The sequence below is a fragment of the Opisthocomus hoazin genome, chromosome 5 (assembly GCF_030867145.1).
Source record: "Opisthocomus hoazin isolate bOpiHoa1 chromosome 5, bOpiHoa1.hap1, whole genome shotgun sequence".
Taxonomy (NCBI): Eukaryota; Metazoa; Chordata; class Aves; order Opisthocomiformes; family Opisthocomidae; genus Opisthocomus; species Opisthocomus hoazin.
Window position 1 is genome coordinate 70,590,152 of NC_134418.1, and position 14,853 is coordinate 70,605,004.

Genomic DNA, 14,853 nt, shown 5'->3' on the forward strand with positions numbered 1-14,853 from the left:
CCTGAGGGGCTGGGCGTCGCCTCATCACGTCTTTGACGTCACCTGGCCTCCCTCCCGCCTCATTGGCCGCGCGTCGAGGTCTCACTATCCTCACTCCACCCCTCCAGCCAATCGGTGCGCGTGTTCCGGCGCTCCTCACGCCTGACTCCGCTGCTGCCGCCGGCCGGCCAATGGGCGCCGCGCCGGGCGGTGCTGCGCGGCCAATGGGGGGGCGCACTTGAAGAGCCGGCGGTTGTTGGCGTTGCGACGGGCACTGCCGCTTGCTTCCGCCGCGGCGTGAGGGGCCGCCGGTGCCGCGCAGGTGAGGAGGGGCCTGAGGGGGAGGCCGAGGGGGTGCGTGGCGCCTTGCGTGGCCGCCGGCCGGGAGCTCGGGCTGGGCCGGCCTCCTCGGCGTCTGCCGCGCTGCGTTTACCCCGAGCGAACCGGCACCCGCTACGGTGCGCGTGCCGCTAGTGGGAGACGGGAGCGTCCCGGCGGGACGGGGAAACGGCGGCTGCTGTGGCGGGTGCCGGGCTCAGGCCTGGCCCCAGCGCCTCAGCTGCGAGCTCGTCGGCGTCCTCTGGCCCCTGGGCTGCACCCGCGCGTTAGAGGGGGAGATGGGCCCCTCGGAGGGCGGCCGCAGCGGTGGGGAATGCCACCACAGGGATGGGGAGGGCCGCCACAGCGATGGAGAGGGCACGTCGCTGTGGAGAGAGGCCGAGAGAGCCGGGGATGTTCAGCCCGGTGTAGAGAAGGCTCCAGGGACACCTTACAGCGGCTTTCTAGTATGTAAAAGGGGCTCATAAGGAAGACAGACAAAGATTATTTTTTTTCTTTTTCTTGCCGGGTCCTGTAACAACAAGACAAGGGGCAACGGTTTTAAACTAAAAGGAATAGGTTTAGGTTTGATGTAAGGACGACACTTTTTACGATGGGGGCGGTGAGACGCTGGAGCAGGTTGCCCAGAGGAGCTGCGGGTGCCTCATCATTGGAAGTGTCCAAGGTCGGGTTGGATAGGACTTTGAGCGACCGGGTGTTGTGAAAGATGTCCCTGCTCCGTGCCCAAGGTCCCTGCCAGCCCAAACCAACAAGCAGCCTACTCTGTGGAAATGGCAGAGGTTCTGGGCACCTGCAGGATCTCTGTGCTTTTGGGAGCTGCGATCGCAACACCTGTACTTGGGGAAAGGTGGATTGCCTCCAGCCGGCTGCGGTCCAAAGGCAGCCCCCTGTGTCGATGCAGTTTGTATGGGTTCTGGCTCACAGCTGTGAGAAGAATGAGGATGGGTAATCAAGAGATCATGGTTAATAGAATTTCTAAATCTAGTTTGAACCTTTCTGTGTTCATTTAGTACAGAATACAGTTATCCTGCAAAAGACTTGACATAAAATTTGGTAATAATTAATATTTCTTTATCCTTTTGCTCCCTTGACCTAATCTCAAAACTTGAGAGCTGGTTGCCTCTCAGATTGATTTGCCTCTCAAACCGATCTTAATTTTTGTTCTCTTACACTATTCTGTAGGAAGACAATCTGTCTTTTCCTTCCCTTCCCTGTTTTTACTTTAAAACTAGGTAACAGCTAAGATGGGTAACATTTTTTTTCTGAAGATTAACTGCTGTTTATTCAATTTTTCTCAAAATTTGCAGGTTACTTACAGACAGCTGTAGAAGAAAAATAATTGTGATGCTTTACGTTTGAACAATGGCGATGAATGATAGCGTTAATATCTTGAATTCTGCTTATCTGGCGGTGGAATATATCGACTCTTTCTTGCCCGACAATCCCTTGCAGCAACCGTTTAAAAATGCCTGGAATTACATGCTGGATAACTACACCAAGTTCCAGATTGCAACTTGGGGATCACTTATAATTCATGAAGCTTCATACTTCTTGATCTGTGTACCTGGATTTGTCTTTCAGTTTATACCGTACATGCAAAAGTATAAAATTCAGCAGGTGAGATAAAGTTGTGAACTACGCACTTCCCGATTTGTCTTTGAACATGAGGAGTAGAAAATGTAACTGCAGTGTCCTAGTTTCCGATTTATATGACCCCATTCTCTCTATCACTGTGGACATCCTGGAAGTGACAGAGCAAAATTGCGACGTGTGTGAGGAGAGAAAAGAGAAGTGGATTTTGGGGAAGGAAAGGAGTTGTTTTTCTGAGGGAGAGTATCCTTTCCGCCATGGTGGTATAGGGAGAAAAGGGTATGTCAGTCTCTGCGTCAGCAGAGTTAAACTTTCTCGGAGTTTGCATATCAGTAGGGGAAGGTAACCTAGAATCAAAACATCTGGTGGCAGAGATGTGTCTTAGTGTTATGAAATAATTACATAGTATGTTTATTTAATAGCAAGTGTCTCTTTCAGAGTATCTCTGTGCACACCCTCGTGAAAGGATTTTGAAGTATTTGAACAACAGAGAAGGCCTAGGATGGGCTGCACACTCCTAATTGGTAGAAAAGGCACATGCAGTATCTAAAGATGATTGCTTTCCCCAAGTTCCTTGTAATATGAGTTGAAAATTAATAATACCAGTTTCTGAAATTACTGCAGTAACTGGTAAAATGTCTCCCTGCAAAAACTGGATGTTTTCAAGGCAACTTATTTCTTTGCAAGCTTATATCTTCAGCTTTTCCTTGTATTATTTTAGCTATGGAAATACATTCTGTGGTGTGAAGAAGAAAAGCAAATTTAGATTTGTATTAAACTGTTGAATGCGAAGTGTTCCTGTTAATTACAAACACTGAAATGACAAAAATAGTTTGAGGCGACTGGCAAAGACAATGTCTGTTAAGAGAGACTTGCTTCATATTTTACAGAAAGCTAGCTTAGAAACACAAGAGGTTTTGACGAAACTGAATCCAATCCCATGTAACTTGTATTGCCTGAGTTAATTTGTATTATTGGGGGACCTGCTGTCTGTCTTCCAAGGTGAAATGAAACTGCCTCCTAAGACTTGTTTGCAGCACTTCAGTTCTGTGATTATAGAAATATGTAACACAAGTGATTCTTTTTCCTTCTTATTAGGACAAACCAGAAACATGGGAAAAACAGTGGAAGTGTTTCAAAACGCTCCTCTTCAATCACTTTTTCATTCAGCTGCCTTTGATCTGTGGGACCTATTACTTCACAGAGTATTTTAATATCCCGTATGGATGGGAGGAGATGCCTAGATGGTAGGTAGATTTTTCTCCTGTGTTGCTGATGAGTTACATAGAGTTGGAGGCGTTGTCAACTCTAATACGCAATGATTTTTTAGCAGTTTAAACTGTGTTTGTTAATCTTGCTTCTGCTGATGCTGAACTGCTATTAGAGCTTTCCAAGATTCATGATGGCATGGGTTAAGTATTGGACTTTCTGGGGTTTTTAATCCAACGTTTTTTGATGCCTCCTAAATGTTTCTTCCCTACACCTTGTTTTATATCATAGCAGCAATGCGTTCCTCAAGGGGGAGAATGTGCCACCTGCTTCATGTTCTCCTTTTTTGCACTAAACTGACACACTTTTAAACAAAGCTGAAGTAGTTGTAAATGCTGCTGCCTGCTCCATCTTCCTCCCACCCCAACAGTGGTTTTTGACAACAGAAGGTCATCTTTCTTGGAAGGCGATTTTCTGTCTGGTTTAGGTAGCTGATGTAGATGTGTGTGTTTATATCTAGTTCTTACACAGTCTATGGGTGTTCTCTACAGGCTACATGTGTAAAATTGAAATGACAGCTTGTTACCCTGCGTGCTGACTCACTTCAGCTGATGAGGTGCTAAGCACAATAGCCCTTGGTAATTAATATCTTGAGTATGTTAAAAAGGTAGTGTCAATGCACTGTTACTCAGTCAATAATAGGCATAAACATCTCCCAACCTTACTAGCATATAAACTATTTTCTCTTTCAAAATTGTGCACCTGCTGGTATATTCTATAACTAATAGCTCTTCTGTTTTTTAAAGGTATGTTCTGCTTGCCCAGTGCTTTGGATGTGCAGTGATTGAGGATGCCTGGCACTATTTCCTGCACAGACTGCTGCATCACAAGAGAATATACAAGTATATCCATAAGGTTCACCATGAGTTTATTGTATGTATTCCTTGATTTTTTTATTTAGTAGTTCTTAGTATATGTGGTTTTTCACACAAATTATTTAAACATCTTATTTGAAAGACTTAAGAATTTTGTACCCCTCCGACAGTGGGATGGATGCCTTTTCTTGAGCTCTTTGTCAAGAACAGTCATCCTGCACGGCCTGGGTGTGTGCATCCTACGTGCCGCATACTTGATTCAGGGAAGGATGATAGCTGTGGATATGGGCACTGGAAGCAGCATAGCCAGTTGTGTGGTACTGCATCGAGAGCACAGCGCAGTGCAGAGATATTTCCGGTGGTGCTGCGTTTGGCGGTGTTGGGGCTGACGTGGAGCACGAGGTAATGAGCTGTGCTTGGCTGGAGGTGGCACTGCTTTGAGCCAGGTAGGCTCCAGCAGTGCTTACACCTTGTACTGGGCGTAGCTGTGTTTAGATGGCACTGTCTCTGGTTGCAGAAGTCAGTGCTACTGTGTTTGGGCACCACTGTGTTTCGGTGGATAACCTATCCCGTGCCTAAGGTGAACTGCAAGCTGCTGGGTCGGGGGGAGTTATACAGGCTGCTGATAATAGAGAAGCTTGTTATTGATGGATGTGTGCGTACGTGCGTACATCTGCAGCAGCAGCTGCTGTTTTCCTCTGGCTCTTGGCAGCCCCTGGGGTCTCCAGTAGAAGCAGCTTCTGGCCGTTACTCTTGAGAGTAGTAAGCAGTTCACACAGAAGGGATCTGCAGGCTAACGGCTGTTTCACTGAAAATTTCCATGATTGTAAAAGGTGATGATTTTAAAATCGCCCTTAAGCCAAGGTGGACTTTATTTTTTTCTGATAATCAAACTCATAACCTTCAGCATTAGGTTAAAATTTTTTAAACTGTTCTCTTTGTATGGTGTCCTACTTCTGAAAACTCTTTGTGAAATGTCTTTTTTTGGTAAACCAAATGTAGGAATGACTGGGGGGTGTGTGTGTTTATATATACATAAAGGAAATAAAATGTTTTCAGTCTCAAAACAATGTTTGAATGGTGCAGTTTTGGTTTGAAAAAAACATCAAAGACAAAGGTTTTTTTATTTTTAAACTAAGTTTCTGAGTGACTGCTGATTCTGAGAGTATTTTGGCTTCCTTCCTTCTGCTTCAAAGACTGGATGTATAGCAAAGCTGACAGGAGTTTGCCAAACACTTTAATATTCCTGAAATAACGCTTTGGCCTGGGGTAATGGTAAGCCTAAATAAAAGATTTTCAACTAGTAGTGAAGTGTTTGGAATCACTAATGAAATTATAATCTTTATGACCCTGGAATATTCTTTTCTGTTTTCCCAACAAGGAACTGAACACCTGTGTTAAATGGTATGATTGAGCAAATCCCTTACTTTACCCACAGCGTTATTCTGTTTTTCCTGTTGTAGTCTTGGGGGGTAATGGGAAGGAGAGAGTACACAAAATGGTGATTCTGATTTGGGAGTATATAAAATTGAAAATGGTGACTGTTCTCCTGTCTGTTATCTCTCTCTAGGCTCCATTTGGAATGCAAGCAGAATATGCGCATCCTCTGGAAACACTTATCCTTGGAGCTGGCTTTTTTATCGGAATTGTTGTTTTCTGTAACCATGTGATTCTTCTATGGGCATGGGTGATATGTCGCTTGATAGAAACCATTGATGTACACAGGTGAAATCCTCATTGCTTTGTAATAATTGATTTTTCTCTTCTCCCTAAGTCTGTCTCAAACTTACATGTCTCTTTCACTGAGATTTACTGTTTGTTTTGCACTGAAATGCTTTTATGCATCTTGCAAAGAATGACACAACCTGAACCGTTATCACTGTTTTCTGTTTTGAGGTAGTGTTAATAGCAAATCTTGCTGATTTTAAGAGTGTAGACTCTCAGCTAGAGCATATCAAGGAGCATTTCAGAAGCTAGATGCCTCATTAGGATGTATGGCTCTTGATATTTGGTGTACAATTGATTTTATGCATATTAGAACATCAAAAATCAATTACAAAAATCAATATTCCAGCCAAGAGTTCTTTCTATTTCATACTTTGTCACACAGTTTTCCTAGACAAGAGAAAATTTAGGCTATACAACCGCTGACTGTCTTTATACGCATAAATTGCTTTTATTAGTTTGTTTATTTATTTATTGTAGATGCAAAGGCCAAGACTTGTCTCTGTAGTAAAACTGACTTCTTTCTAATTTGGCTCCAAAATGCTAGTGTAAATCCCAGTAGGCTTAGTTGGGTTCATCTGCGAATGAATGAGCTTTTCTTACCCGTCTTCAAGAGGAAGGGGACAGTAAGAGTTCATTTTCTAAATGCTAGTATTACATTTGACCTTGTATCTGTAAATATATTATAAAGCATATATGTCCTATTCTAAGCGGTGTCAAGTGTTTTAGTGGAATGTGAGCTACTAATGAACTCGTACAAATCATTGTTGGTTATATATTGGTTGTAGACTGAGAAATGTATGTATATGACAGAAAGTAATTGGTGCAAAATATCAGTCTCCTTTGGTAATTATCATTCTAGTTTGTTGTCCGCGTGAGGTGCTTCTAACAAACTGCCTTGTGCTGTCCCCACTAGGTGGTGGTAAGCTGCTGCCCAGTGCTGCTAAGCAAAAGAGTTGAAATCCCTCTAAAGCCAGCTGTTCTGGCTTTAATATTACTTTAATCATGTATTTTGAATTTTAAACATTTGAAGAACTTGGAGTAAGCTGAAAATAAAAAGTAGATATACTACAGTTGTAGTTAATCTGAGATGCTGTCTGAGCAGCTGAGCTGATCTGATCTTCGTAGCTTGTCACTAAAAGATAGTGCTAGTTCTTGTTGCTCCTTCCTGACGTCACTCTTGAGTCAGTTAAAGCTGCTAAGCCAGCAGGAAGTCAGCCACTGTGATATTTTTTTCTTTTTTTTTTTTTTTTTTTGGTGACTTGCTTGAATTTTTTTGTATTGCCGAGTAAAATGAGCTGAAAAGGTCAGCAAGTGCCAAAGCCATTGTGGGATAGTTTCCAGAAGCATTTGGCCAGGATGGGAGGGATCTTGTTTTCCTGTTAAGCCAGTATTTTAGTGATTAACTCAGGGCCTTATAAAACCCCAAAATCTTTTTATTTTGTAAAAGCAACAAGTTAAGTGTCTATATTTTGTGGTTTATGTCTGGGAAAAAAATCCTTACTGTAGTTGTTTGATTTATTTTTTTCTTCCCTCCCCCCCCCCCCCCCCCCACCTCCCGTGTAGTGGCTACGATGTTCCGCTGAACCCTCTTCATTTGGTGCCTTTCTATGCTGGGGCCCGTTTTCATGATTTCCACCACATGAACTTTATCGGCAATTACGCGTCAACCTTCACGTGGTGGGACAGACTCTTTGGTACAGACTCTCAATTCATTGCCCATAAAGAAAAAGAGAAGAAGGAACAACTGCTAATGAAGAAGGCTAACTAAATTTCCAGTGTAAAAATTCTGAAGCTAATACTGGTAGTCAGCTTTTGCTTTTCTGTAAAGCAAAACAACGATTGGGTGTTAAGCATAAGTCTTGTTCCTTGGCTACGAAGCGGTAAGTAGGGAAAAACAGCTAATTATACTGCAGTATCTTTCTAATGGGAATGCATTCTCTTTTATATGTAAGTACTGCATATATTTTGACTACAGATTTAAAGATGATGAAAAAAACCAGATATGACTTGTGTCTGTGGGTTTTTTTATTTGGAAAAAAAGATCAGTTTTATCTTTGATGTTGCCCACTTTGGATCGAGGTAGAATTGTGTATGTTACACTGAAATTTGAGTTAGTTTTTTTTAAATAATTCTTGAATATTCTTACATTTGTATTATCAAATAGCAGAACATATTAACTAGTATCAGCACTGTATTATTTAAATATTTGGTAAAAGTTGCCTCAAACCAAAACGCATGTTAATAAGAAGCTTGGACTGGCCTTTTGCACACTGGATAATGCAAACTGTTAGTAACAAAATACCTGGCTAAACATGAGTTAGCAGAGAAATTCCTGATCTAGATTTATTATGTTATTTTAGATTACAGGTAAAAAGAATAGAAGGTTTTATTTGAAGAAACCGTTTTTTGCTGCTCTTTTGACGTTGGTCTGTCAGTGTACCTAGCATTTGCATTACATTCTTCTCTATGTGTTGTAATTTGCTGAACTGACTTGTTGCTATATTTGCACTTGTGACTGATGAAATAAATGTAGTTTGGTTTCATGCGTGTATTATCTTTCATACTTTTTTTAATACAAAGCTGGCATAAAAAACATGTAGGGTGTAGCGTCTTACTCTGTTCATCTCTAATTGAGAAGCGTTATTTCTCTTAGTACGGTCTACAACAGTTCCATCTGTTAAAGTACTTACAGAGACAGCAATGAGAAATGGAAACGGAGAACATCTTGTAAATTCTGCTGGTTTGTGTCTTGAAGGACTTGGGTATGTAGCTACTCAGTGTAGCGACAACTTTTGCACCAAGTGCATTCTCAGGTTAAGCTACAGCTTTCATAAACTAGAATCTCAAAATCTACTACTTGAGTTCTACTAGTAACAGAAGCAGTAGTCTAATATTGTTGAATCTACTCTAAATATTTGTCGCACAGGAAATAACAGTGGAAGTATTTAAGAAGGACTTAAACCCTTATAAAGACCTTGCACTTTGTTTTCATGTCAGCTGCTCTCAGACTTCAAATACTGTTTCATCTACCCTGTAAGTCCTTTAGAGATGCTTACAGTGTTTTCCTTACCCAAAACCACCTGAATTTTCATGCTGCTCCGCGTGCAGTCTGGATTAATACTCAAAACAGGCACTCCTGTGAAAGTGCAGATGCGATCAGGCTTCTAACGAAAAAACAAGGCGTTAATGGCATTCAAAGTGATTCAGTTATTACTTGAGGTGTGGGAGCGGTTCAGATTCCTCTTCTGCATGTGTTTTGTAGAAGCTTTTACTTTATGTCCATCTCTGTTGAAATTCAGTGTTCTTCCTCTTCCCCTTCCCTGTAAAAGGAAGCAAAACTACTTGTCTGCGGCAGGTGAAGGGTAGCTGAAATCCCAGCATTGCTCTGTTTTTAGCAGGGGCTGCCTGAATCCTTAGGCACTGCCAGCCTTACCTCTCCATGGTGGAACCGACCTCTTTAATCAGGTTTCAAAGACAGCTGTTATCCTCTTTGCTTTGTCGACTCCCACTCTCATCCTGCAGCTGCAGCTACGCTTAGCTTTACTTTACCAAACCCCTGGTCTGAAAAATACAAGGGGCTTTCAGCGCTTCAGACTTTCCCTGTCTACTTGATTCTGTTCACTGGTTCTCAGCCCGCTGGCTTGTGCCTATGCAGGCGCAGTTGCAAAATTGTGTACAGCTGTGAGCCGATTGCTTAAATATGCCGCTAAAGGTATTTGTAAATCTTGGTGTCTCCTCAGCTATCAGAAAGCTCAGTCAGAGCACTAAAAGTTGGATAGGATGACTTACACAGTTGCCATGTATATTCCATTCTTCAAGAGGTCTTGAAAACAAGGAATGTAATCCTAACACATTACTTCACCATGTTTTTAGGTAGCGCGCATGGGGGTGTTTTGGTTCTTTGCTCATGACTCTAATCCGTATTTTTCTGACAGCGATTGCTATTTCAGTTTTTTGGGTTATTTTATGTACGTCCTTATTGTACAGTGTGATCACATCATTGCTTTTCATCCTCTTTCTTTAACAAATCCCTAGAGAATTATGCAAGCTGTGCTTTATACATTTATTTTTTGCTGAAAAAAATACGCCTACTGGACCCCTCTCAACACAGGAACCTGCATTTGAAAACCATAGGCTCATTTTGCTTCAAGACTCGGGTAGACCCACATTTTACCAGCACCCCACCACCCTTTCAAATGCAGACCCTTGTATTTATTACGGAACGTGATGCTGGCTAGTAAATAACCTCATTACTATTTATCTCATGCATATCAAGAACTGTGTTACGTGATTACATTTTTGATGTTTTAGGCCTTTATGTAACAGACTTCACTTTTTTCTTCGTATTTAGTGAGAGAGACTATGGAGTATGTGTAGTTTTGATAACTAAGAGGTTTTTGTGCAGTAGAAAAAAAGGAGAGCAACATACAAGTAACAGTTTTTGGCTCTTCACAAGGCGCAACAAAACCTTACACAATCTGTTGTCTTTTATCATCTTTAGCAGGAGACATTTAAAAGTGGTAGGATAGGGGAATAAGTTGGGAGCAACATTTTCCACAACTTAATCTTTTCCTGGAAGACCACCTCAGTTAAAGTGAGGCTCATCTGTGGGAAATAACAGCTGTTACTGTCCCTTAGGATGTGATAATAATTAAGTGCTATGAAAGAGATGAATTAATTTCTTGGGTTTTGTGTCAAAAAAGCATGGAAACTTGAAAAGAATAATAAATTGTTGAGATTAGGATTGCAAAATAATCAACTGCTTTTGGCTGCTGATGTGAAATACTAAATAAGGAGGTTTATATTACACTACAGCACAGCTTGCCAGAAAATAATAATAACTGATACTATGATTGTAGTTGTAGATTATATGACTATATTTTCCTCACTGAGTTCATAATAAATGACTGCTGAGTGTTTTAAGATAATTTTAGAGAAAAGTGTGATATGTTTCTAGATTTTTAACATTCATTTTTATTGAAAAATGACATTGAACCCTGCGTCATGGTTGCTACTGCAGATAGTTACTGCTGACTGCAGCGTCTGGTTTGTTACGGCCAGATCTCCGTCCCGTTACTGCTGCCTCTCTCTCTGTCAGCAGCAGCCTGCTGGTGAATCTCAGCCATTGAAACCTGTAACTGGCACGTCCAGGGAAAAGGGAACTTTTTGCCGTTGGTTCTTGCTATGATTTTCTATCTGTGAAGGTAATAAACACAGCAGTCAAATCGCTTTTCAATTGTATTTTTCACCAGCTAACCGGGCTGTATCATGCCCTTTGCAGTAAGGCATTTCCTCTGTTTCTTAGAGCTGTGCCTTTGTCTCTGAGTTTTCGATGTCTTGTTTCAGCTGTAGATAGCAGAGCTGCGTGCCCAGATCATTCTCTCCAATACCACCTTGGTGCTATAATCAAATCCTTTCTCTTAACCATTGTTCTTATGTCTGAACACTCCAAGATAAAGTTAGCTGTTCTGTAGCATTGCGCTGGAAAATATAGTCAAGTTACCTGGCTCTTGTGGTCTGTCGCCGCTGCTAGCGATGCTGCTTGCCAGACTGCTATGAGGGTGTTTGTTTCTTGCTCTTAACTGTAATTTGCAAATTGTGGCTCTGAAATAATTAAATGTGCTCGACTTACCAAGCAACCCAGATCACATTCCGGAGCTGCTGTATCCTTATTAGTCACCATTCTTTATCATCTGCAAATTTTAATCAGTTTTGATTCACGTTTACCTGATCACTGAATAACACAGCCCCTGGACTTGAAATGCCAGTCGCTGTGGAAGACCAGAAGAACGTTCCTGTTAGATAACGACTCACCACTTTTAAAAAACCCCGTCAGTCAGTTCTGTGAACTCTCTCTCACAAAGGTCCTGCGTGGTAGTTTCTCTGTATGCGAGCGTTCGCCACTACGGCCGTGCCGCCTCTCAGAAACAGCCTTGCAGCTCAGTGTCCGGGACCTGGTGTCACCCTGGGAGCAGGGCTTGCTCTGCAGCGAGGGACAGAAACAAGCCACCGCCATTTGTGTAGGTACACAGTGTGTAAGCGCAAATGGCAGGCAGGCTTTGTATGGAATTTCGGCTGCAGTCTGTAAGGAGGCTGCACGCAGAATTGTTACGTGTGTGGGTTGTCCAGCACCTCAACCAGAGCACAGTAACCTCTGAAACGCCCAACAGGGTTGAGTTTCGGTAACACGGGTGAATCATCTAACAGGTGGAGGCAATAAATGATTCAGCCTTGCAATGTGTAACTGGAAGGTGGTTTTATTTCCTTTCCCTCCCTAGAATCATAGAATCATTAAGGTTGGAAAAGACCTCTAAGATCATCAAGTCCCACCATCTGCCCAACAACACCGTGCCTACTAAACCATATCCCGAAGTGCCATACCTACGTTTTTTAAACACTTCCAGGGATGGTGACTCCACCGCCTCCCTAGGCAGCCTATCCCAATCCCTGACCACTCTTTCAGTAAAGAAATTTTTCCTAATATCCAACCTCAACCTCCCACAGAATCACAGAATAGTAGGGGTTGGAAGGGACCTCTGTGGGTCATCTAGTCCAACCCCCCTGCCGAAGCAGGGTCACCTACAGTAGGCTGCACAGGATCTTGTCCAGGCGGGTCTTGAATATCTCCAGAGAAGGAGACTCCACAACCTCCCTGGGCAGCCTGTTCCAGTGCTCCGTCACCCTCAGAGGGAAGAAGTTCCTCCTCATGTTCAGACGGAACTTCCTGTGCCTCAGTTTGTGCCCATTGCCCCTTGTCTTGTCACTGGGCACCACTGAAAAGAGCTTGGCCCCATCCTCCTGACACCCACCCTTCAGATATTTGTAGACATTTATAAGGTCCCCTCTCAGCCTTCTCTTCTTCAGGCTGAACAAGCCCAGTTCCCTCAACCTCTCCTCGTAGTGGAGATGCTCCAGTCCCCTCACCATCCTTGTAGCCCTCCGCTGGACTCTCTCCAGTAGCTCTTCATCTTTCTTGAACTGGGGAGCCCAGAACTGGACACAGTACTCCAGATGAGGCCTCACCAGGGCAGTGTAGAGGGGAAGGAGAACCTCCCTTGTCCTGCTGGCCACACTCTTCCTAATGCACCCCAGGATCCCATTGGCTTTCTTGGCAGCCAGGGCACACTGCTGGCTCATGGTTAACCTGTCATCCACCAGGACACCCAGGTCCCTCTCCGCAGAGCTGCTCTCCAGCAGGTCCACCCCAAGCCTGTACTGGTGCATGAGGTTGTTCCTCCCCAGGTGCAGGACCCTGCACTTGCCCTTGTTGAACCTCATCAGGTTCCTCTCTGCCCAACGTTCCAGCCTATCCAGGTCACGCTGAATGGCAGCACAGCCTTCCGGTGTATCTACCACACCTCCCAGTTTGGTGTCATCAGCAAACTTGCTGAGGGTACATTCTAACTCTTCATCCAGGTCGTTGATGAAGAAGTTAAACAAGACTGGGCCCAGTACTGACCCCTGAGGGACACCACTTGTCACCAGCCTCCAACTAGACTCAGCGCCGCTGATGACAACCCTCTGAGTTCTGCCATTCAGCCAGTTCTCTATCCACTTCACCGACCACTCATCCAGCCCACACTTCCTCAGCTTCCCCAGGAGGATATCATGGGAGACTGTGTCGAAAGCCTTGCTGAAGTCGAGGTAGACTTCAGCTGACGCAACTTGAGGCCATTGCCTCTCATCCGATCGCTAGTTATTCGGGAGAAGGGACCAACACCTCCCTCACCACAACCTCCTTTCAGGTAGTTGTAGAGAGCGATAAGGTCCCCCCTCAGCCTCCTCCAGACTTCTCCCTGTAATCTCCTTCGTAACTGCCTTGTCTGTATTTGGATTTTTAAAAATTCATCCTTTATTTATTTATATTTCTTTTGAACTGCCTTACGTTAAGCCTGTTCTCAGGGTACGGGGAACGCCGTGACTTTCCATATTGCAATCCTGTTTTGCAAGCGTCCAAGAAATAGTCACTGAGTTGGGCGAGACATTTTGGAGGCTGGTAATAGAAGCTTCTGTCTTGAAGACAAATCTTCAAGTGACCAGAGCTGCCAGGTATGTGTATATAATCAGGTGCTGAGTTTCAGCATCCATGCAGGGACAGGAATGACTCTCACACATTGATACAATGCACAGCTGATTCCAATTTATTGGTCTGCTTGCGTGGTTATATACATTTTTCATATCTGCACACGCGATCACGCTTATTCGGATAGACTACAGACATAAATCATGCGCTGTTCATGCACCCCACATTCCCTTATGATTGGTAATTGTGCACTAATGCCAATAGCAACAGACCATCTCCACGTCCTTGAACACATCTTGTTTTTGCTAACCTACATCATGTGCACTATCAGAACTTTCTCAATTGTTATTCTTAGCTGCCCTTTCCAGCGGCCTGTTCAGTTATGCGAACTGTTTTGCTTAAGCGGCCTAGTCATGCTAAATCTCAAGCTACATCAACCCCAACAATCAGGATTCAGATAAGTTTTGTAAAAGGTGCTTACAGCTCACCAGCTTACATCTCTACCTACTTGCCCGGTAATTTGTCAGCACTGAGATCAACTTTTTTAAATTGATTGGAGCTATTCTATTCCTTTCATTAAATTCTTCATTGAAATCTTTACCGGCTTTTACCTGGTCTTTTAGGACATCTATGGTCTATAGCTGTTCTTTCTGATTAGTTGTGCTGTGTTAATACCCTAATTAGTCTTCCAGAATTTTTCCAAGGCTTGAAAGTCCGATATAACTGGATATTAGCAGGCCAAAGGCAGCACTCCTCAGAGGCCGGCTTAAAGACCAGCTAGTGATTAGGTCTTGCTGATCTGAATACGCTTCTCTTACACATTGTGTTCAGCGTCCTACTTGCTTATTTGTGTGTTAGAAAAACACCGTCTTCCTCATGCAGTACAGTGCGCCTTCTCACTTCGTTCCAAATCTAAGCCACAGACGTTTACTGACTATTTCCATGGTGTTGTTATTAACAGTACTTTGTTATTAATAATATAAATATCTGATCTCCATCATAAAGTGTTTTTAGGATTTCTGTTGTTCCTAATGTACTTCTATTGTTTCTAATGGACGTAGCTTTAGAGTTCTCGTTTTGGGTTCTAAAAGAAAATGGTTACTTCAGCCC

General features: G+C 43.2%; 1 protein-coding gene across 1 annotated transcript; it reads left to right on the forward strand.

Moving 5' to 3' along the window:
* Positions 1 to 191: 191 nt before the first annotated feature.
* On the forward strand, positions 192 to 8,263 carry MSMO1 (methylsterol monooxygenase 1). Its single transcript, XM_075421670.1, has 6 exons — positions 192 to 301; positions 1,626 to 1,935; positions 3,007 to 3,155; positions 3,924 to 4,050; positions 5,563 to 5,717; positions 7,284 to 8,263. The coding sequence occupies exons 2-6, from the start codon at positions 1,681 to 1,683 to the stop codon at positions 7,486 to 7,488; spliced, it is 891 nt and encodes a 296-aa protein (XP_075277785.1). The 5' UTR covers positions 192 to 301; positions 1,626 to 1,680; the 3' UTR covers positions 7,489 to 8,263.
* The last annotated feature ends 6,590 nt before the right edge of the window (positions 8,264 to 14,853 follow it).